We start from the raw sequence: 14,967 nt of genomic DNA, 5'->3' as shown, positions 1-14,967 counted from the left end.
ATCTGAGAAGCAAATCATAGCAGGTCACCACTCTAACATTCTTTCCTATCAGGAGAAATTATCTCTTTTATTTATAGAAATGCATTTATCTGTCTTGTCAATAATCTCACTGGGGAACTATAAGGAAGAGACTGTCACAGGTAGCAGTAACATACCTGAGGTGATTTTTCTGGAATAGGTTCATTCTGTAGTGCTTGAAGGGCTTTCATTGCAGCATTGTGTCTAGCAGCTTGTCGAGTCTTTCCTTCCCCAAAAAATTCATTATTTCCTACAGTCAGCTGAACATAAAAGATCTTGGGCATTGGGCAATGATACCTAAAATAAGAAAATAAAAAATATTAATGGTAGTTCAATACAACCATTCTGTAATCATGAGTAACATTTGTTTTCTTCAAAATGATAGCAACCATATAATGTACTATACTTATTCACCCCAATCAAGTATTAACCTCATGAATGTATTCATAAACAATAAAATATGAGTCAATATAGCTACAGATCTATTTCTCTATGAAAAGCATATTATAGAAAACATGACCCCAATCAAGTATTAACTTCACGAAGGTATTTATAAACAATAAAATATGAGTCAATGCAACTATAGATCTATTTCTCCATGAAAAGCATATCATAGAAAACAATATTAAACATAATATGGTAAAAATTATTCCATTATATCACGGAAAACTTTTAGTAAGAAGTTTTCAGTCAGATTTTGACAGATGTGAGCCAAATGGTCTGGTGCTGAAGGGAGCCACAACAGAGGCAGGAGACAGGCAAGCGGACAGCATGCAGAGGACGGTGACTTCAGCAGAAGACAGTTATGGCTAGACATGGGGGAGGCAGAGAGATGGAGCTACTACTCCATTCCAAAGGAATAAGTACTTTGCCAAGTAATAAGATCAGACTGAACCTAAGAAAGAATGGGGAGGTAAGCCAATTCTTGAGCAGATAAGCAATATTATAATAAAACATACTTAAAGAGAAAATTTTTTAGCAGGTTTGTGTTTAACTACTGAAGCAAGGAGTCACAACTAGAAAGCAGTGATGCAAATATGAGGGGATAACAGGGTCGAATGAAGAAAGAACAAACTAGAAGAAATTAAGAAGAAAAAATTAAGAGGATATGCAATAAAATGATTAATTCAACAATTATTTATGGAGGATATTCTTTATGACGAGGGAATATGACAATGAACAAAAACACATTGTACTGGGCAAGACAGATAATAAATAAGGTAATATGCAGAATATCTAGCATGTTAGAGATCTAAGTTAAAGAGAAAAAGGAAAGGTCAGATGTGTCAGGGAGGTGGGTTTTAGACAGGGTGACCAGGGAGGGAGGGTCTCATTGAAAAGATGACAACTGTGTAAAGACCTAAAATAAGTGAGGGAGGAAGCCACCCAGATATCTGGAACAGTGCACTTGAGGCAGAGAAAAATAGCAAGTGCAAAAGCCCTGGGGCAGCAGTGTGCCAAGCATGTTCAAGTGATTCAGAAGATGCCTATTTGGCTACAGTGGAGGGATGAGGAAAGAAAAGTTAAGAAATGAACAGAAGTAGCCAGATTCCATAGGGCCTTACCTAGAAATTGTAAGGATTTGACTTTTATCCTGAGTGAAATGGCCAGCCACTAGAAGGTTTGGAAGAGAGCAACATATCTGACTTACATTTTGGAAGGATCACCTGACTATTATGTTGAGAACAGACTGTAGGCAAATGATAATGGAAGCAAGGAGATCTATCAAGAGACTACTACAAAAATACAGGAGAAAAGCAACAGGGGCCTGAACTGAGGTGGCAGCAATACAAGTAATGAGAAGCAGTTGGATTCTGAATGAATTTCAAAAGTAGAGCTGATAGGGGGTGTCTGGGTGGCTCAGTCAATTGAGCATCCGACTCTTCATTTCAGCTCAGGTGATGATCTCAGGGTCATGGGATTGAGCCCTGCGCTGGGCTCTGTACTCAGCAGAGAGTCTGTTTGAGATTCTCCCACTCCCTCTCCCTCTGCCCCTGCCTGCCCCAGTGCACATGCACTCTCTCTCTCTCAATAAATAAAATCTTTTAAACAACAAAAAAAATACTAATAATAAGTAGAGCTGATAGGGTTTACCCAAGGATTAGTTATGGAACATGAAAGAGGAGTCAAGGATGATCCCAAGGTTTCTGAGCTGAACAAGTGGAAGACAGAGTACCCATAGTGAACTGGTGAAGACTGCATGCAGAAGGATTTATTTTTTGGGCATGCATATCAGCAGCTCTGGTTTGGAAATGTTAAATTATTCAGCCTGTTTAGACATCCAAGTGGAGATGTCAAGTGAATAGTCAGATTTCTGAGTCTGGACTCCAGGAAAGAGGTCCAAAGTGAATATAAAATTTGGGAATCATATATATATATATATATATATGGTATTTAAAGCCGCAAGACAGGGGTGCCTGGGTGGCTCACTTGGTTAAGCATCTGCCTTTGGCTCAGGTCATGATCCCAGGGTCCCAGGATCAAGTCCCACATCAGGCTCCTTGCAGTGGGGAGTCTGCTTCTCCCTGTGCCCACCCCCGTGCTTATTCTCTCTCTCAATCTCTCTCTCTCTCTCTCTCGCAAAAATAAATAAAAGCTTCAAAGCCACAAGACAGCGAGAACTGTGGGAAAGAGTAACAGGAGAAAAACCAGGCAAGCATCGTGTCCTTCCTGAAAGCCAAATGGGAAAAAAAATCTATCTAGGAGGAGAGAGGGGTCAACTGTGTCAAATTATACTCACAGGTCAAGGAAAATGATGACCGCGAACTAAGACCACTGAATTGGGCAATTTAACAAAACTGAAAAGGAATGATTGTGATGCAATGGTGGATATACAATGTAATACCAAAAATTAAGTTAAAATAACACCAGTGCTGAAAAATGTCGGTTCCAAGCAAAGAGAAGTCCAACTGAAGTCCTACTGAGTTCTGTATGATTACTGAGCAGCCAAAGAGCAGTGTCCCATATTCACCCTGAGATAAACTGGACGGAGCCCATTGTGTAAGAATTCACCAGGCAGATGGGACTAATCAGGGAAGTTTTACAGAAGGTAAAGGACTAGAAAGGTACATCAGCACTGAAGATACAGATTTGGAAGGCAGTAATTGAAACCATGTGAGTGGATAAGCACCTGGAAAGGGTAAGTGTAAAGGAACCAAAAAAGAGAGCCTAAGGCTGGGATCTGATTGAGGCCTGTGATCAAAAGGCAGGGGAAATAATAGACAGCAGTGAAGGAGATGAAAGAGGGTCAGAGTTAGAAAAGAGATTACCGCACAATGTCAGGGAAATCAACAGTGTCAAACGTGGAGAAATCCAGAGTATGAAAAAAAAGAAACAGTCGCTGTTTTAAATTCTTAAAGTCAATTTTCTTGGCCCACAGTTTTCTATTACTTTGTTTTAAGATAAAGCATTTTAAGTGTGTTTTTATTATGTCATAGGTTCTCATTTTTAATTGGCAAATATAAAAAAGTTAAAGGAAGAAAAAACCACTTATGGTAAAAGACTTTTAATATGCAAAGATTAAAAAGCATTAAAAACCACAATCTGTTTTGCTCTTTGATTACAATAAGTAGTACACTGAGGTGCACATTTTCCTACTGCATTCCTGAAGTGCACTTTCCTATTATTTTAGATCCCCTTTAATGCAGATATTTTAACAGACCAATACATTAAATGCAGGTTATCTTCATATTGTATACCACAAAATTCAGTATTCCACCTACACAGAACTCCGTGCATATTTTTAACTCGTGCCACTATAAAACTTTAAAACAGACAACCTGAAATCAGAAATTTACTTCTGTACTAAGATCTTATATGGCAAGCTTGCACCATAGAGCAAATGTTTACAATTAATTATACACTTCTGAAAACAGAGGTCCACAACTGGAATGCTAACAGACCTTTAACTACAGTAGAGGGAGTGGGCGCCACTGTAATCGCTAAGGCCTGCTGACAATTACAAAACTCATTTCGGTTTGCCACAGAGACAAACAAAATTTCTGTTCATTATGACTTTACTGGAATATGATGTCATAACACATAACCATACTGAAACAATCTGCTGATTTTCTGACCAAAATATTAATTGCACACTAAAGAGCCCTTGGGGCCTCTTCCTTTTTGGCCATCAAACATGGCTCTATATATGTATATGTGGATACATATGTATATGTGCATTATACTGTATAACTATCAGAGGAAAAATTAGATTTGTTGTCTTTTAACAGAAAAAGTAAACTATTCTAGCACTAACAACAGGAAATACTAAGACCAAATGCCTGACTTGTTTCGTTCTCATTTCATTCCATCCTCTAACTTAACAATGGTTCTTAATATTCTACCCCATGTGGTTTGATCACCTTATATATCATATCTCCTCATATCATCACAACAATTAAGATTAGCCAGAGTACCCTCAATAATGGCACCCAGACTCAATTATAGGAGAGGTGATGCAGAAAAGTCTCTTTGTATGTTAGGTCCTGGACTCTAAATATTTGTTTCCTTTGCTAAAGAAACACTCAAAGTTTATTAACTTTGAAGGTTGATGTGTTCTAAAGAGAAGTTCTTTTCTGTAATTTATTTCAAACATTAAGCTCACTTTTGGTAAAGTACCTTTTTTTTAATGTTATGTTGATCATCATACATTACATCATTAGTTTTTGATGTAGTGTTCCATGATTCATTGTTTGCGTATAACACCCAGTGCTCCATGCAGTATGTGCCCTCTTTAATACCCATCACCAGGCTAACCCATCCCCCTGCCCCCTCCCCTCTAGAACCCTCAGTTTGTTTCTCAGAGTCCACAGTCTCTCATGGTTTGTCCCCCCTCTGATTTCCCTCCCTTCATTTTTCCCTTCCTACTATCTTCTTCTTTTTTTTAACATATAATGTATTATTTGTTTCAGAGGTACAGGTCTGTGATTCAACAGTCTTACACAATTCACAGCACTCACCATAGTACATACCCTCCCCAATGTCTATCACCCAGGCACCCCATCCCTCCCACCCCCCCACCACTCCAGCAACCCTCAGTTTGTTTCCTGAGATTAGGAAAAAGTACTTTTAACAAGTGATATACATATTTCTAAAAATTAGCAGATATTGACCTAATCTTACATTGCTATTCTTGAATGATTTTTCTCAATGACAATTTTGTGGTCAATGTTTACATTCCCATAGTTATTACTGTTAAAAGATGGGCCATGAAAACTAATCCATCCAGGCTATTAAAGTTTCAGGTTCAAAGGGCTTCTACCCACAGCCTCCAAAATGTATTTTGCAAAGTGCGATCCCATCATCAGAATTATCCTCAGTGCTTGTTAAAAATGTACATTCCTGTGCTCCACCCCTGATCTGCTGAATCAGGCTCTGGGGACAGAACAAGAACCTTCACTCTAATAAGATTCTCTGGGGAGTCTTTCATACTAAAAGTCTGAGAACCACTGCTCCGTGGTATCACTGTAGCCCACAATACAGCTTATGTGATTTGAGATGACTTCAAGCTCCACGTAAGCAAGGGACCGCATACATTCCTATAGCACCATGGTTAGGTTTCCGAGCTCTCTTTCATTTAACCTCACAGTAGCCAGGAGAGACAGATGTCCCCATGGTCATCGTGAGCGGTAACAAACGTCCCCAACAAAATGGAGGAGTCAAACTGAAGTCTATCTAACTTCAGAGTTCAGGAAGCTCTTAAGTCATTTCCTAAAAATCTGCTTTATCCTCTTCTATTTTTGTGTTTCCGTTTGTTTATTAAACGGGCTACGTCCTTGGTAGGCTAGAGAACCTAAACCAAAGGTCCACTGATAGACTGCAGAGGCTTTTACTTAATAGCTGCTGAAACAAAGAGAACTCTATAATGAAATCCTATGTTTTTATGTTATGTCAAGTCAAGCAGGATCAAAAAAGAGACACAAGTGAGTAACTTATCAAGGGTGAAAAGTCAGAATAATGGGCATCGTGTGTCACACTGCTAATAGTCTAAATTTTATAAAGGTTGCTTCTAAGGCCTTATCCCCTCCCATGCCTCTTTGCCTTCTGTCCACTGGAAGTCTTACAAAGATAAACAAATAAAATTTCAAATAAAATAAAATAAAATCTTCCCTTTCTTTAGATCCCCAAAAAAGTCTTTAGATTTGGCCTATCTTCAAGACATCACAAGTCAACACAGCAAAAAAGAAAGGATGTATATTTGGTTCCTTTGAATTAACACTTGACATTCCTTATACAGTCTTGCTTTGATTTTTGAGTTAAGGGAAGATTTTACATTCTTATGTAAGTATTCTTGTAAGAACATACATAGTCTTATACTTCTAATCTGATTGTCGGTTATGACAAGTTTCCATACCATCTACCCTTGCCATCCTCCCTAAGGTTACTTCATTAATGCCCTCTTTGTAGCCTCCTTTTGTATGAGTCTGAACAACTAAAAGCCATGTGTCCTCCCTACCATCTGGTGACTGCCTTATTCCCTAACATCTCCACTTTCCTAAGTATCATTTTTACAAGGTGAGAAAGACATATTCCAAATAACATGAGAACTTTTAAAAACTGAAAATAATTGCCTCATTTTATTTGATAGCATTATTCATAAATCTCAACACAGCTAAAGCATTCATATCTCCTCTACAGGTTTATGTCCTAAAATATCTGAACAAATTATCTTCTTATCTAATAAGGAGAGACTTTGGATTTCTGTGTTTATTTCTAACATTGACTGAAAACAGAAATGTCACTTAATCTTTCTATCTCAGTTTACTTATCTGTAAAATATTTGCAGAATCTATGTTTAAAGACCTCTCAAGGCCAAAACTTAGAATTCAAATGACATGTTGATTATTTTGACTCTTTGTACACATTTTGGCACTGCTAAGCATTCTTTTTACTTGCTATAGAAAAATAATAGGTTTTATCATAAAGCTATAAAATAGTCCTTGGCACACTTTCAAGCTTGTATGTATATAAAATGTCTAGATAGGAGAGGGTTCTTTCTCTATTCACATCTATAAATTTTGGAAATATATCTTTTATGGGATCTAAATGTTAAGTCTTAAGGAATTTCAAAAATTAGGACCTATTAAAAAAGATTCACAGGGCAGCTGAAAATAAGCTTTAAAGAGGGTAAGGATAGTCTATTCTATTTGTAGAATTATTATAATTATGTTTAAAATGTCCAGGGGAAAATACAAAAAGATAGGTACTAGAAACTAGGGTAGGATGCTTTGAAGTGACAGAATTATAAATGATGATCTCTTTCATAATTTCAAATTTTTAAAAATAATGATTGTACTGGAGTATAAACCAAAAAAGAAGAAAGGAAAGAAGAAAGAAAGAAAGAAAGAAAGAAAGAAAGAAAGAAAGAAAGAAAGAAAGAAAAGAAAGAAAAAGAAAAAGAGAAAGAAAGGAAAGAAAGAAAGAAAGAAAGAAAGAAAGAAAGAAAGAAAGAAAGAAAGAAAGAAAGAAAGAAAGAAAGAAAGAAAGAAAAGAAAGAAAGAAAGAAACTGAAATAAGTCTAGGCCCCATCCAAATAATGGTAAATCTGTGTTCCAAATGTAAATTTGATAAATTAGTAGAATGACCTGTGGAATACAGAATATAATCCACAGAAGTAAACAATCTGTACTATGTCACTGATACTAGTACCACAATAAGACTATGGAAAGCACAGCATGTTATCAAAGAGCCCGTGTGTTTTAAATACACCACCCACCAGTCTAAAGCCTATACTTCTATCCAGCATAAACCTATCCTTGCCCCTTTCCTAAATGGTTATCTAGATAAATCATCATCACCATCATCAACATCAGCATTATGATGATTACAACAAAAACATACAAAGCACTCACTATGTGTCAAGCACTCTTCCAAGCACTGTGCATACTAATCTCAGTCACCATAACAAGCCCAACTCCATTTGACACATAAGGAAATGAGAGGAGATATTTAACTTGCCCAAGGCCACCCCTCCTTGAGCTAACATTTAAACCCAAGCAGTCTCACTCCAGAGCTCATGATCTTAACCTCTACAGTATGTTGTCTGTGGATGAAGTAGATAAATGAGCACCATAAACTGCAGAAGTACTAACTATAAACTATGGAAAGGTCACGCCAGGCTTGGCATTTAAGGCAATTTAAATCAAACTAGACATAAGAAACCAATGGTCACAGGCACCTGCTCCTGGGTGGCTCAGTCAGTTAAGTGTCTGCCTTTGGCTCAGGTCATGATCCTGGGATCTCTGGATCTAGTCCCACATTGGGCTCCCTGCTCAGCGGGGCGTATGCTTCTCCTTCTGCCCTTCACCTCGCTCATGCTCTCTCTCTCAAATAAAAAATATTAAAAAAAAAAAAAAAGAAACCAACGGTCACACTGATTACCAAAGAGAATTCTTGGGGGCACTGTAAGTCCAGGAGACCCTGCTGGCTACAGTCTTACTCCTCTCTCTCATTCTTTGTCTCCTCTCTTAACCTTTCTGAAGCCTGTGCCTAAATGTTGATGTTCCATTAGGGAACTGCAGACCAAAAGCACAATGACATACAACTTCACACCCAGTAGGATGGCCATAGTCAGGCAGCCACTGTGGAAAACAGTCTGGCAGTTCCTTAAAACATTAAACAGAATTACCATTTGACCCAGCAGTCCCATTCCTAGATATATACATAAACCAAAGAGAAATTTTAAAAAGGCACTCAGGAGTGCCTGGGTGGCTCAGTGGGTTAAGTGTCTGACTCTTGATTTCAGCTCAGGTCATGATCTCAGGGTCCTGAGATCAGGCCCCACATCAGGCTCTAAGCTGAGCATGGAACCTGCTTGAGATTCTCTCTCTCTCCCCATGCGCCTCCCCTCCCTGGCTCGCTCTCTCTCTCGAAACCACAACAACAACAAAAAACCCAACCAAAAAAAAAAAATTTTTTTTTAAAAAGGCACTAAAACGAAAATGTGTACACAAATGGTCACAGCATTACCCATAATAGACAAAAGGTGGAAATAAACCAAAGGTCCTAAAATGGAGTACTGTGTAACCATACACAGCAATGAAGTAGTGATACCTGGTATAATGTGGATGAACTTGGAAAACATTATGCTAAGTGAAAGCCAGACACAAAAGGCTACATATTGTATAATTCCATTTAGCTGAAATGTCCAGAATAGGCAAATCCACAGAGACAAAAGTAGATTAGTGGTTGCCAGGGGCTGGGAAGAGAGAAAATGGAGAGTAACTGTTAATGGTATGAATTTTCTTTTAGGGGTGATGAAATGTTCTGGAATTAGATAGTGGTGATCATTGTACAACAATATGAATGTAGTAATTCACAGCATACAGAATTGTACACTTTAAAATAGTAAAAATGGTAAATTTTATGTTATTGTGAATTTGGCCTCAATAAAAAAAAATGCTGATCCTCCCTAGGGTTCAATCTTCTCATAGACAAAACAGTCTTCATAGGTGATCTCACATATTCCTATTTACATTTTTGGCAGACTCCCAGAAATTAGCCTATCCAATGGGGGCAGGGCAGGGGCAAGGGAACAAGAAGCATCCCTCCCTTCTGCACTCTTGGAAATTAATGAGCTGGTCTTCTGCTGCCCTTGTTTGAGTGCCAGAGGGTATGTGAATTAAATTAATTCAATGAATATTTATTAAGGGCCTAATTCATGCCATGGACTATTTTAGTCCCTTGGGATGTGGACTGCCCTCAGGACACAATCAATCAATGAATAAAACAGTTTTGACTGGTAAGATGCATTAGAAGAAAAGTAAAGCAGAGGAAGAGAACAGAGTAACAGATTCTGTAAGAAGTGATGTCTGAATAAAGAGGTGAATGGAGTGAGAATTCCAGGCATAGAGGGGAAAAAAGTGTTCCAAGCAAATGGGACAGCAAGTGCCAAGGCCCTGCAGGGATAGCATACAGCCATTTTTTTTTAAAGATTTTATTTATTTATTTGAGAGAGAGAATGAGAGAGAGAGAGCACAAGAGGAAAGAGGGTCAGAGGGAGAAGCAGACTCCCCGCTGAGCGGGGAGCCCGATGTGGGACTCGATCCCGGGACTCCAGGATCATAACCTGAGCCGAAGGCAGTCGCTTAACCAACTGAGCCACCCAGGTGCCCGCATACAGCCATTTTTTTAAAAACTGCAAATGTTCTTGTATCTGGAAAGCAGTGAGTCAAGAGGTGAGCGGTAGGAAACTAGATCTGAGAAGTAGCCAGGCAGCATATCAGAATTCAATTCCATGTGTGGTTGAAGCCATGAGAGGGTTTTAATCAGGGAAGTGACACGGTAAGTTTCTCACTGCTGTTTGCCCAAAGAGGTAAGAAGAGAGCAGTTGGCAGGCCACCACATAGTTGAAGTAACTCATCTCTGAACACAGGAGGCTGAACTGCCTAGGAGAATATAGTAGGATTGCAGAAAGCCCACTTAAGGACTACAGGCACTATTTCAATATGGGCCCAGTCAGCATAGTTATATCTTTCTGTAGCTTCCTGGGTACAAGTGCAGTCAGAGGAGTTGAACTTAACCAGTTAGTTTTAACAAGGACTGTTCAAGCTGGGAGGAACTAGAGAACACAGGAATTAAGTGACAAGAGACCAGTGAGAAATGAGTGAGAAACTCCAGTGAAACACAGCCCCTTGGACTCCACAGTAGTAAAGGCTGCAACCACCTGGAGGTTCTGCTCAATGTTTTCCTGAAGCACAGGTAACAGAGGATACCCCCTATTTCCTGCCGACCCCCTAGGTGGATGGCATGTAGCAGAGCCAGCAAGATGTGCCTCCCGGTGGTGGCTGACAAGCACAGCAGTTTTGAAGGTGCTTCCACTTGGTAACTGTACAGAAGGGTTCTTGGCAGGGCAACCTTGTCGGGGGGCTCTCCTTCCAGGGTGTGCTGTCACCGTACCTGTCTGGCTACCGCAGTGCACCACCTGAGATAGGTAAATAATTGGCACCACAGTCAGCGATGTGGAAGCTAACAGTAAATTAGGAGTGATGGCACAAGAATGGGGCTGGGTTCCTCAGGGCAGCATTTCTCAAAGTGCAGGTCCCCCACAAAAAGCATTAGGGTCCTGCTAGTGGGGTCTGGAACACTGTTACAATCCAGACTCAAGACTGACCAGACTCTTTGGGTGGAGTACAGGAGTCTACATTCTTAGCACAGCCTCAGTGATTTTTATGCATGCTGAAGACCCTGGGTCTTCTTCCCTTCCCTTGTTTGTGAATACGAAAGCTCTGATTCCTGCATACTAACTTTGTACTCATCTCCCTTACTAATTTCTTTTGTCGCCTCCAGTAGGTTTTTAATTGATTCTCTTGCAACTTTCCAAGTAAACAATTATATTTGTTCCGCCAAAAAAGGTAGTATTTCATATTTCTTTCCAAACATTATTCTTTTTTTCCCCTAACTGCATTGACCCAAACCTCTAAAAGAAAACTAAATAGCAGTTGATAATGAATGCTCCTGTCTTGTTTCTCACTTTATGGGAAACGTGGCTAGTATGTCCTCATTAAGCATAATGCTGGCTACTGGGCTGGGTTGGGATAGGAGGGGAGTATGTGTGTCAGAGAGAGAGAATGTGTGTGCATCAACAGAGTATAGAGTTTACAATATTAAAGAAGTATTCAATTCATAATATATTGGGTTTTCAAAGTCAAGAATAAATTTTTAAATATCTTTTCAGCATCTGAGTAGTTAACAATTTTTACTTTTCATCTCTTAATAAGGTGTTTTTTATTAACTTATTTTCTAAAAGTGAAACAATTTCGCATTCCTGGAATAAATCCTACTTGGTTAAGCTGGTTCTTCTTTCTTTCAATGAATTGCCAAATTCTGTTTGCCAATATTCCAGTTAGATTTTTCCACTGATATTTTATAAATACTACTGATCTGAAGCTCTAGTCTTTCTTGTTGTTGTTGTTTTTTTTAAACTGGCATTGTTGAGCTAGACAGTAAGACAAGTTTTGATTGCCTAAAATAATGTGTTTCCTATTTTTCAAGGGTTCAATAAAATTTCTCTGTGATACCGTCTAGGCCAAGTGCTTTTCTCCAGGGTGGCAGAGGAGCTAATGGTAACTAGCTGTGACTACTTGTCCTTTTAGTTCTACTTCAATGGATCTTTTTTGGTAGTTTATATTTTCCTACAAAATCACCCAGTTTGCCCAGGTTCTGAAATACTTTTCCATGAGTTGAACAAAGTAGTCCTTTATGAGAATTTTCATTTCCTGTGCATCAGACCTCTCCCATCATCAGACTATATTTTGCATATTTGTGCTTTGCATTCATATTTGCTTACTTTGATTAGATTACATATTTAAGTATTTTATTGGTTTTCCCTAAGTACAAGATGTTGCATTCTGTATATTTTTTCTATTTTTCTTCTGTTTTCTAATTAAGCTATTTCTGCATTCATTTTCCTCCTTCAGACTTATTTTGTTCCTTCTCTAACTTCTTGTATTGGATAAATAATTAATTTTCATGGTATCTATTAATATAAATATAATATTACTAAATTGAATTTACCTTCTCACAGGCTTTGTTTTATTATAGTGTCTTCAAGAGAAAAATATACTATACAGTGTTTCCTAAATGTTTTTGGTAACAAAACCTCCTGATTAGTGAACGATCATGTGTATTCTATGAAACACACCTTGGGATATGCTGTTCTAGGCATCATGCCTTAGTTAAGAGTCTGTATTCTACAGGTTACTTGCTTAATCTGTTAGAAGCTTTTTATCTTGAATGTAATAAAGATAACTTAGCATTTTAAAAAATACAATTAAAAATGTTTATCTAAAGTACTTTTTATAAACTTGGAGTAAATAAGCACTAAGAGAGAGTGTGAATAGAGGAAAAGATTTTTAGATTTACAGTAAGATCAACCGGATTTAAGTTCCAACTACTAGATCTATAAGCACTTTGGGTAAGAAGACTTAGTTCTCTAGGACTCATCAGTGATATGAAAGATTTTTGTCTGTATCAACTTTCTCAATCTTATTCAAGTGGCAAAGTTGGAAAGAAATTACTGTATTTTTCATGAAATAGCATAATATGTGTGTATTTTCAAATAGAAATATATGTATGTGCATTTGAAGTACACTCTACACTTCAAAAACATTAGTAAAATGTTTTAAAGAAATATAATTTTAAGTTTTTAATATGTATTCACTAAATACTACATGCTAGTAGTCTAATGGCAGATTTTTAAATTTAAGAAAGTTATGGGTGTGGAGTGTCAAAAGGTAAAAAAATTTTTGAGAAAATTAAAGAAAATATGGCTTATTTTTTCTTTGACTTGTAAGAAGATTCTCATTATTCAGTTCCATCAACAGATCATCTTTGGTTAAGGGCTGTCTGAGAATGTTCTATAAAAAACTGGAGAGAATCACTCAAGTCCTTTCAATAACAAAATGGTTCCTAAAATTGGTTCTAGAAAATATTTTAAATGCTCTGTTTCCTCATTAACTTAAGATCAAAAGTATATGCCTTTGAGAAGTTTAAATTTAAAAAAAATACAAACATATCAGATTGTATTTTTAGAAGAAGTTTCACAGCCTTTTTGGATAAATTAATTTTGTAATGTCTAGAATAAGAGATTCCAATGGATGATGGTGTAGAATCTTCCAAGAGCTTTAGAAATTGTTTGCTTTGTTACAATGTCCAGCCCAGACATCTATTCCAGTGCCTTTGCTGATCAGAATTCACTATCAACTTTGGATGCTTGCCCACTTCAAATACTCCCAAAAGTAAGGAGACATTACATCAGCGGTACTGCAGAAAGATTAATGTGCTTTGTTTGGAGATGTAAATGGTAATTATACTTATTGTATATTTCTAGTACTTAGCCTTTTTTCACCTGAATCTAAGTGAATTTAGTTGTACGTTTGCATATAGTTTAATAATAACAATAATGTGTAGTTAACAGATATTCATTGGAATATAAAAAACTTAACTTGGCATTTTCCCAGCTAATTGTTTTTACAGCTTGACTTCACTTATGCATTAGCTACATTCATAAAAAGGTTTACATAAAGCAAATATTTTTATACTAAATCCCATTTTCCCACTGTTGCCCAATACTAAATCTTGAGTTGGATTTCTGTAAGAAAATGTTGGCTCTGACACATCATAAAAATTATAATTAAACATCTAAACATGTATGCCAAGGAATAGACACATTTAATCAACTATTTTATAAAATACATTTCATCTTCTCACCTGCAATAAAAATTAAACAAATGGATAACCATTTGTTTCATATTCCCACAATCATTTTTTAAAAATGCAGAATTTTGGGTGACTTCCATAGAAGCTGAAAGTGGAAATATAATTTATTAGCTGGAATTGCCACATGGAAATATGCTGTCAGATAGATTCAAGCAATACAAGTAGTATCAGATTATTGATAATAATCTTTTAAGGATCTTAAAAATATCTTCTGCTCTTGGTAACACACTTTTGACATTTTATTATAATCCATACCAGATGATGCACTGGAATTATACAGATTAGTTGGAGCCAATACCATCGTCTGACTCAAAACTGCTTTTCAAAGAAATGGAAAAAGGACCTGATCAACCACCTGGATCCTTTTGCAGTATAAAAAGTAAGTTTTGCTAAAACAAAAAAGTACCTGGGACTTTTAGAAAACTCTCTACTTTTAACTACTATTACTTTGAGGTAATGCTAAGTAATTTAAAGTAATTTATTTTTTTCTGCACAAATCCTCTGGGGAATACTACACAGACTGCAATTATCTATGCTCTCCTTTTCCTGTACTGCTGCAGATAATCGAGGTATGCTTTTCATCAATAAGTTAGTGTGAATTGTGTCTTATTCAAGGATGACACTAAGCTGAAGACATCAAAACTTCTTTATTTTTGCCTCAGGCAAAATACCTGTCCCTGACACAGCAACAAGTAAGACAATACTGGTAAAAATATGAGAATGATATGCAGT

General features: G+C 37.3%; 1 protein-coding gene across 6 annotated transcripts in view; it reads right to left on the bottom strand.

Moving 5' to 3' along the window:
* Positions 1-14,967, bottom strand: part of STAU2 (staufen double-stranded RNA binding protein 2) — a 305,497-nt gene that overhangs the window by 182,322 nt on the left and 108,208 nt on the right. For all 6 annotated transcript variants that reach the window (XM_088022799.1, XM_028109310.2, XM_028109331.2 and 3 more), the window contains one exon: positions 156-315. In XM_088022799.1, the coding sequence (XP_087878925.1) occupies positions 156-315 (160 nt within the window). The remainder of the gene's footprint in view (positions 1-155; positions 316-14,967) is intronic.

Source organism: Eumetopias jubatus, unplaced genomic scaffold (genome assembly GCF_037043125.1).
Source record: "Eumetopias jubatus isolate StellerSeaLion01/CBP00866 unplaced genomic scaffold, mEumJub1_p1.0 scaffold_4, whole genome shotgun sequence".
Classification (NCBI taxonomy): Eukaryota; Metazoa; Chordata; class Mammalia; order Carnivora; family Otariidae; genus Eumetopias; species Eumetopias jubatus.
This window is presented reverse-complemented; position numbering and strand designations above follow the sequence as displayed.